This window comes from Perissodus microlepis, chromosome 4 (assembly GCF_051167445.1).
Source record: "Perissodus microlepis isolate ML-2025 ecotype Zambia chromosome 4, ASM5116744v1, whole genome shotgun sequence".
In the NCBI taxonomy this organism is placed as follows: domain Eukaryota; kingdom Metazoa; phylum Chordata; class Actinopteri; order Cichliformes; family Cichlidae; genus Perissodus; species Perissodus microlepis.
In genome coordinates, this window is record NC_140464.1 from 10,239,182 (window position 1) to 10,248,924 (window position 9,743).

Below are 9,743 nucleotides of genomic sequence, written 5' to 3' on the forward strand. Positions count from 1 at the left end.
AAGCCCTGAGGCCTGCACACAGCAATACCAAAGGAACTTCAACACCATACCTACCAGCACTGATGCAGCTTTGACCCCAACTCCCTGCCTTCCCCAGGCTCTCTTTAAATGAAGCGACCTTCCCACCTTGTGAGAAGTTTACAGTCAAGTTTGGTCTTTTGGAAGCTTTTGCCTGAATTATCAATTTTCTTCACTTTAGTCCTGCTTAGATGTTTTTGTTTTTGAAGGTGAGCTATTATGCTCTTTTATAGTTTCACGTTTTTATCCTTAGACTCTACCATTGTGTTTTGTATAATTCATATTGAGAAATTAAGATGTTTAATGACATTATAAAGCCAAAATTAGAAAAAGACTTTCTACATCAAGCCTTTGGCTCACAGGTCACTGTGAGTGATAGGGATAGGATTATACTTAGGTCATTCCCAGTCCTCTATGTAGAATTTTCAGCTACTTGGGATACCAAAATGATAAAAAAAAATTTTTTTAAATGTTTATTGAACCTTGGCCAGTCTTGGTAGCCGGGGATTGGTCCGCCAGAACCTCTGCTCCTGGTGGCCACCCAGCTCACAATGCATCCGACCCCTACGGTGCCCACCACCTGCAGGAAGATGGGCCCATGTCCCTTATTTTGGTCTGTGCCCAGCCAGGCCCCATGGACTAAGGCCCGGTCACCAGACGCTCACCCTCAGACACCCTCCCTGGGCCTGGCTCCAGGCTGGGGCCCCGACAACTCTACCCCGGGGAGGGTGAACTATTCCCTCGGTGGTTTTCTCATAGGGGTCTTCTAAATCGCTCTTTGAACCTTCTGACAAATGAAAGAAATTAAGTAAAAATTTGCATTTATAAGTCATATTGTTTTTGCTACAGCCTGTATTTTTGTTTAGGTATTTCAAGTGAATAGAAGTCACATATTCATGTATAAAATATTATACACTTGGAATTACAGGATCAGGTTAATATAAGCATCCACCACTGGATATGTATATAAGTCCCCTTTAATGAGTTCATTTATTATAAGATTACATCATTGTTTTCCGTGGCTGCTGCCGTTTTTTTGCAGCTGCCAACTGATCATTTGGGAATACCTACTCTTAATTATCGTAGGCTTAGGCTTAGGGCATCAATAAATTATACTGGGAGAGTTTAATCTATTATATTTTCCAGCATAATTTAATTTCACATTGATGTCTTCTCAGTAAATAGCTCTGTTTTAGCACATGGTTATTGTATGTCTGGAATAATTGTAGGCATCTGTGGCTAATCCATCTGAGTGTTCAGGAAGATGCCAAATCAGCCAACACTACATCCAACAGCTCTCCATAGTCTCAGGTGTAATAGAAATGAGCACAAATTATACTGATGTTAAACCTTGGCCAGTAGCAAAATGCCTGTTTTGTTTCCCATTTATTGAAAGTGACACCTCACAGTGTTTTAAAGATTTATCTGGGTGTAATTGTCGTATTGACCGTGGGCATTGAATAAGCAACCGTCACTGTTTTTTGTTGTACATAAAAAATCAATTCTTTACTTATTATACAAGCATACTAATGAAAAAGCAAGGTAATGCCTGGTATTTTTCCACTGGCCCTAGGACTAAATGCTAGGCTACCCAGGTGAACAAATACTTAAAACAATATGTGGTTTCTATAACAACACAAGCTGGTTGTGTCCAGGTAAATGCCACGCTGCATCTAATTGTTGCCAGAACTTTTCTTTGATTTAAAGTTTAGCACGCATCCAGTTCAATTCTGTGATTTTAGGATTTAGATGTTTGTCAGATCCTTGGAATCACTAAGTCGGAGGAGAAAGAGCAAGATAATCAAATGAAGCATGTTGACAAACTATGCGTGACAGATCAACTCTTGCCTCCCACCCTCCCCTCATTTCCAGACAGGGTTGGGCCAAACAGCAGGTGGTGCAGAGGAGAAGCCTGGACATGGGATATACAAATCTCTGGCTCCCTGACTTCTACACCAGGCAAGCAAGAAGGAGCAATAAATGCTAGATTTATATGTAAGTGTATTTTTTTTTATCACCAAATTCTTTGTACTGGTTGGAGATTTATGTATTTCATGTATTTTGTCTTAAAAAGACAGAAAATAGCACATCACATGTGGGTGTTACGCTATGTATTTGATCATTTACAGTTAATTTCAATGTGAATGGGGCTTTCTCTTGTGTGAATGCAGTTACACAAGTTATGTATTATGGTCTTCAACTTGAGTAATCACTCAGAAAGTTGTAATATATTACATTTCTTAGATGTCAGTGATCGCCAGATGATTTTTACTGAAATTCTCCACCCTGATTGATTGATTGTTGAAAAAATATAGGAATAAAGTGAATTGTTGATCAATGCTGCCATCAGATTTCAGGGTTTGCACTGCCTTTAAATGTTTAATAGAAAAGTCTAATTAGCAGCACAATCATGACGTGCAATGCATTTAAAGAGCAGAGACATTTAAAGTAAAAAATAAAAAAAAATACTGTACACATATTGCTTTGTGAGATTCATAGTCTACACATTAATTTATGATATTTGCCTCTCAAGAGTGCATTAATATTGCAGAGGGGTTTACTCTGATGGGAATAAAACCCTGGGAGCTGAGAATTTTTGTTAAAGGTCAAGTTTGCCATACAGAATACACTCTGCGTTTCACCAGGGAGGGTGTTCGGATTGGTTGAGGATTTTAAAGAAGGATTTCAATGCATCTGTTTAAGTCTAAAGCTTGAATGTTAATGTGCACATTTGGTTGTTGCTATTCATTTATTCCCCTAAATGTTCTGTTTAAGGTGTATAATTTTCATGTTTTATCTTTGATAGTATTTTTAAGTAACTGCTATGTACCTGATATATCTCATTTGTATCATGATTATAATGATTTGTGTTGTTTTTCCAAGATTTTACCCCTAATTATCTTTCATGTTGTTGTTTTTGGAGGGGCGTTTTTGTTCAGACAGCTCAGGTGTCACAGCAATAACATCTTGGGTCAAAGCCTGCTGAATAGAGATACACGTGGACTTGAAGAGACAAATCAGGACTCAGATCAGATGACTCAAAAGAGGAGAAAGAAAGCCACCCTTTAATCTCAGGACTGCAGTTGTGATGTGAATTGGAGAAGCTGAGGGCCAATGGCCATTTTAAGACATGGAGGCGCTCCTGTTCGGCATCAAAAATCTTTTGGTAGATGAAACTTGATGTAAGCATGGGGTCAAAGAAGCCATAAAAGATTCTCTCCACTCACCTGACTTCTGCCAGCATGCCGTCACAGCATAGATGATTCACCCTTTGAAGAGGCGAAGCTGGGAACTACTGTGGTGTAATGATGTAGCAGCTACAGGTGACTTACACTTGGCTTATGATTTAGGACGGGCCGACCACAGACAGTATGGAAGGGCAGACAATCTCTTGGGTCTGGATATATGTAAACAGTACGGAACAACTGAACACTTCATATCCATACAATGCTACAGACTTAAGCGAAAACTCAGACAAATACCAGTCATACATCATTGGTCTCTTCCTGTCCTGCCTGTATACCATCCTCCTTTTTCCTATTGGATTTATTGGTAACATCTTAATCCTGGTGGTGAACCTGAACCACAGAGAGAAGATGACCATCCCCGATCTTTACTTTGTTAACCTGGCTGTAGCTGACCTCATCCTGGTGGCAGATTCCCTCATTGAGGTCTTTAATCTGAATGAAAAGTATTACGACTACGCCGTCCTCTGCACCTTCATGTCACTTTTCCTGCAGGTCAATATGTACAGCAGCATCTTTTTTCTCACGTGGATGAGCTTTGACAGGTACATCGCCTTGGCTAGCTCCATGAGCAGCAACCCACTGAGGACTATGCAGCACGCCAAGCTCAGCTGTGGCCTCATTTGGATGGCCTCCATCCTGGCCACGCTTCTCCCCTTCACCATTGTGCAGACCCAGCACAGAGGTGAGGTGCACTTCTGTTTCGCCAATGTCTTTGAGATTCAGTGGCTGGAGGTAACCATTGGCTTTTTGGTGCCCTTCTCCATCATTGGTCTATGCTACTCTCTGATTGGGCGAATTCTCATGAGGGCCCAGAAGCACCGTGGACTGTGGCCACGGCGGCAGAAGGCCCTGCGCATGATTGTGGTGGTGGTTCTGGTATTCTTCATCTGCTGGCTGCCAGAGAACGTCTTCATCAGCATTCAGCTACTGCAGGGCACAGCTGACCCATCGCAGAGGACTGCTACCACCCTGTGGCACGACTACCCGCTCACAGGCCACATTGTTAATCTGGCAGCTTTCTCCAACAGCTGCCTCAACCCCATTATCTACAGCTTTCTAGGAGAGACCTTCAGGGACAAGCTGCGTCTCTTCATTAAGCAGAAGGCCAGCTGGTCGGCCGTGAACCGCTTTTGCCACCATGGTCTTGATTTACACCTCCCTGTCAGGGGTGAGGTGTCAGAGGTGTGAAGAGAGACAGTTACTAAAGTTACACAAACTTGCGTCAAATCAAAGTTACGTATCAGTTTTCTTCAACTGTTATTTAGCTTTGCTTCATACAGTAGCTGTGCCAGCGTCTCAGTTAACCTGCTCACTTTCTGAACAAAAAAATTAAGGATTTACACCATGAGAAGGAAAACAAGGTGTTTAGTAAATATCAAACACACAAATACAGTATATAAAATCTATTTCATGCTAATCTCCAAATTTACTTTTCCTTAAGTTCTCTGTGTGGCATCAGAAAATGAATGACAAGCAAGATGTTGGTATGTGCTATTTAAAGTCTGGCAAAGTGAGATTAATAATAATAATAATAATAATAATAAATATATCACCCTGTGTGATATATATATATATAGCATAAGGACGCCTACACATCCACACCATCATGTGGCCGCATTTGGAACTAAATTAGCGACCGTCTTCGCTCTCTTCCTGTCTAAGACAATGCAGTGCCTATTTATTTCTGCTTTTAAGTTTTTTCTTTACTTTTGTTGAAATGTTGCCATGTTTAGTGAAAGTGGACCTATTAAACTTATTTAACACTCCAGATTTTTATGTTTTTACTCTATTGGAGTGACTTTGCATGATTCACAGCTCCAAATAATCTATATTTATCTCATACTGGGGGTCATTCAGCCCCTCAGTTCAGGTCCCTGCAAAAAAAGACGTAGCTCCTTTAAGCCAGCCTAGTCTTTATTAGCTGCCCCTCGCAAGCAAAAGATTTGCAGATCTATGTCTGACAGCCATATTTGGTATAACCAGCCTCATAAAGAGCTATAAGTGGATGAAAATCTACATTTCTTTTACATGGATTTAGCAATCTGAAATGTTGGCCATGTTTAACATGACAGGAAACAAAGAAAAGCATAATAGGTCCACTTTAAACATTCACTGGAGCATGCAAACACATGTTCACAAACTTACTTTATTGTTATAAATAAAGAAGATGTCCCACTTTTCCATGAACTGAAAGTCAAAGTTATTGATAGCATCAATAAACCTGTTTTAAATATTGAGATTATTTTGTAGATCTTTCAGGAAATAGAAGTTAACACACAACTTCTATTTCTTAATCAATAAGCAGAACATTTGTGCTCATATTTATATTGAATCCAATGTCAGAATCGGGATCAGGGCTCAGTTTAAAGATGGCTGCAGTTATTACCTCACTTGTCAGTTCCTGTTAGCATGATGGTAAAGCAAAGAGGCAGGTGTTGTTTTTGCCAGGAGAGCAGGAGACTGAGTAAACATATCATTCAATGCTAACAACATAAAGCTGCTTCATTCAGGCTTTCTTTAACATATATTCTTAATTTCTAAGTACAGAGGCTTTGAAAGACAACATTTCATCTTCTCATACTGCATCCACATATTTTAATTACAAGGTAAAAACTTCTCTTTTTTAGGTAGAATCAAACAACTAATGACAGTAACACAATTTGACCAGTCAGACATGTGTTTGTTCCAGATTCACTGTGTTCCCAGAGGCCATCACTGAGATATAGCTGCCTGTAAATTGACAAAATGATTTTGACAGAACATTATAAACATTAAGATATTGACCACAAAGGTTAATTTAATTCAAATTAGCAGGTGCAGTATACAAATTTTCAACTGTATGGTCCCTGAGGCGTTATATTAGAGGTTGCATGAAACCTGTCATAATTTGTTTATTGATCTGTAATCAACGTCGTACATTCTTGTGTAGTACTGCACTTCCTTCTTAATTTCACAAGTGCTTCTAGCCATATATTTTATCATTTATTATAACATGGTTCAAAGCATATTAACAGTGTTATTTACATTTTTACAAAAGAAAACATTTTACAGTATCATGCATTATGAATACTGGATACAGGAATTGCCATCACAACCAGGTTATCTTTATACACAATCTGTGTATTGCCAGCCTGCAGGCCGTGTGTGTGTGTGTGTGTGTGTGTGTGTGTGTGTGTGTGTGTGTGTGTGTGTGTGTGTGTGTGTGTGCATTAGGCGACCAAAGATTATGGCGTAACTGGGAAAAACAGGAGTCCAAACCACAAACTGTTATTCCAGCTGTAACGGGCCCTCAGCCTGGGAAAGCTACTCTGAGTATTGTTTCAGTGATTGTTTATTAGACGTCTGCAAAAAATGCTAAACTTTTTGGAGTGCACAATGCTAAAAATTCTCTCGACCAGTGTTTCCATTACGCTAATTTTGTTTTTTTGTTTTGCACTTTCCCCATTCAACAAGCTCTGCTTTTCACACCTGTCCATAAATCTGTTAATCTTAACAAAGATTAAGCACAGATTGTATATTTGGAAATTTTATATGAACGTAGACATATCTGAAGATTAATAATGTTCTGTAAACAGCACACGGCTATAACAGTGCCGTGAGGGCACAGAAACAAGAAGACAGGCAAGTAATAATGCAATGAGGACTGTCAAGTTCATTGATATAAACAAGCAACACCTAGACTCCAGAGGCAAGACCCTCTTTGTTGAGCCCTGAAGGAGAGGCAAAAGCCCCCATCTGTACACATATAAACACACAAAACTGTGAGAAGAGCTTTTCAGTGAACTATGTGAACAGCTGAGACTACTGAGGAAGGTTAAAGGGTTGTGGTGGCTGACGTCACAGAAGGGAAAAGGGTGCGACTTTTCCACTGCCTAAATTCAGTCCTTCCTCTTGATAATTCTGACTTGCACAATAAGCAAGAACCATTTGATAAAAGCACAGAATGAAATACTATTGACTTATCCAATGTTTGAATTTTTGGTCATTCCTTAAGACGGAGATCTGCTTTATTTCTTCATAGTTTGCTTCCAAGGAAAAACAATCGATTGTAATTGATTAAAGTGGTCTTGAGCAACAGTTCTTCGCTCTTTCTGGAGGGTTTTAACAGTTCTTCTTCTTTCCCACGTCATTTGAATCCAGTGCTTTTACCTGACCATTTTCAGAACAATGTTTTTGTTTGTCAGAGGGCCCGGTGGCGCCAGTGTCCGGCAGCCTCGCCTCTGTCAGTGCGCCCCAGGGTGGCTGTGGCTACAATGTAGCTTGCCATCACCAGTGTGTGAATGTGTGTGAATGGGTGGATGACTGGATGTGTAAACCGCTTTGGGGTCCTTAGGGACTAGTAAAGCGCTATACAAATACAGGCCATTTACCATAACATAGACTTATGAATCATTCAAAGCAGCTAATTCAAAAGGTAGCTAACTGAAGGGATGAACCAATTATGTGTCTTCAGTCTGAACAGTCTCTCAAAGTATTGTCCTTAAGAATTAAGAGGAAATTCAGCAGACACCTGACAGAGGACCTGAGAGATGCATCTGACCCTTCAGTTGATCCATCTGTTGTTTGCCAAAGCCTCAGACAAGTAAGGGTGGCTGTCAAGAAGCCATTATCAAGGAAGGGAAACAGATAGAAAAGGCTGAGGTATGCCAGGTATTACACAAGAACTGAACTGAAAAATAGTGGCAACAAGTCTCATGGAATGATAATTCCAAATTCAAAATGTTTGTTTTTTTCATCAGCATGTATGGAGAAGATTGAGAAAGAGGTGTTGACAGCCATCTGTATAGCTCGGTGGAGGCTCTGTCATGGTTTGAGGCTGAATTCTAGCCAGTGGTGTTTGACATTGTGCCAAAAGTGATGGAAATATGAACACAGAAAGGTACAGTCAGAGTTTGATCAACCATGCAATGCCATCTAGAAAATATCTGACTTGCAATGGCTTTATTTTTCAAGGATGACAATGATCCCAAACATACTGATAATCCAGTAAAAGCATGGAACGATTGAACAATATCAGTCATGGATTGGCCCCCCCAGAGTGCAGACTACAACACTGAAGCAGTGTGGGATCATCTTGACAGAGAAGAGAACAAAAGGCAGCCAACATCTAAAGAAGAGCATTACATTCAATTCAACTCAATTCAATTTTATTTATATACCACAAAAGCAGTCTCCTCAAGGTACGTTATATTGTAACGCATAATAACAATGTCCTTCAAGAAGCCTGGAGACCTATTTCTGAAGACTGCTTAAAGAAACTACAAGAAAGCTTGTCTAAGAAAGTTCCAGCTATGTTGAAGAATAAAGGTGGTCATACCAGACACTGACTTTTAAGCTCAAAATATTTCTGTTAACTCCATTTTAGCTTTATGTACAGTATTTCCATGCATGTTTGCACATTTCAATAAAGCTGTGCACCTATTTCTCATTTTCCTAGAAAAATATAAAAGAAATGTTGGGTGGCTCAAGACTTTTGCACATTACTGTATGTTGTAGGATTCGTATTGCTGAAATCTAAAAAGAATCTATCCTCTGCTATGAACATGAGCTGCTTAAAGCATACCAAAAATAATGCTTGAAAAATATGATTCCGCTCCTTAAATGTTATTTTTACATGACAAACATTCCCAACATTGTCTAACTGTAAGCTTAGCATAGGTGGGGCATGTCAATGTAATTACAACGGGATGCTCTGGAGCTTATGCATAAATATAAGGCAGTGCACTCGGTGCACCTGAGCAGCTGAATAATGGATGAGCTGTATAATTGCATTTGTACATTAAAATCCCAGGAAAAAGGAACTTGAACAGTGCAGATTATATTCCCAGATACAGAAGTAAAGACCCTTGAAACTACTTGATGTCAATTGAATGTGGAATTCTGGTAAGCTGAGAAAAATGCAAAAAGCAAAACAACTACTCCTTTAGATTTTTCAACAATAAAGAAACAGAAAAAACAATCTGATATATCACCATCTCATAACATAACTTACTACATCAAAGCTTACTTACTACAAACTACATCACAATGATTTTTATCTGTCATTCCAGATAATTTATCATTCAAGCATATTTTTTAAATCCTGTGACATAACAGAAAGTTGGCCTGAAATCGGTTAGATTTAATGAACACTCAGCACATAACATGAAAAACAACTGATTCTAAGATGAAGTTTGGTTTTCTGGCCCTCTCTGACTGGAGCTTTAAACTCCACTTGTTGCTCAGTGATGGCTTGATAATCCTTTAAAAGGTTTAATTGGATGAGAGACCATTTATTTATACTACTCACAAGCAGTAAGGTGCATTTGACTAAACAAAGTCACTTTTTTCAAGTAACACTGAGTGTTTTACAGGTTTTAACACGACAAGCTTAATGATTGCAACTATTTAAAAACAAACAGACAGATAAAGGTAAATAAAGGCAGAGAAATTATTTAACACAAAAGCTGATGAACTACTTTTGTGTTTAAGCTAAAT

The 9,743-nt window shown here is 39.2% G+C and overlaps 1 protein-coding gene across 1 annotated transcript; it reads left to right on the top strand.

Moving 5' to 3' along the window:
• Positions 1–1,704: 1,704 nt before the first annotated feature.
• Positions 1,705–5,469, top strand: gper1 (G protein-coupled estrogen receptor 1). The gene is made up of 2 exons (XM_084925536.1): positions 1,705–2,013; positions 2,942–5,469. The coding sequence occupies exon 2, from the start codon at positions 3,390–3,392 to the stop codon at positions 4,452–4,454; it is 1,065 nt and encodes a 354-aa protein (XP_084781662.1). The 5' UTR covers positions 1,705–2,013; positions 2,942–3,389; the 3' UTR covers positions 4,455–5,469.
• Positions 5,470–9,743: the final 4,274 nt, after the last annotated feature.

Excerpts from the sequence above, each read along its gene's own strand:
- gper1 (XM_084925536.1), top strand. The coding sequence starts at position 3,390 with ATGGAAGGGCAGACAATCTCTTGGGTCTGGATATATGTAAACAGTACG.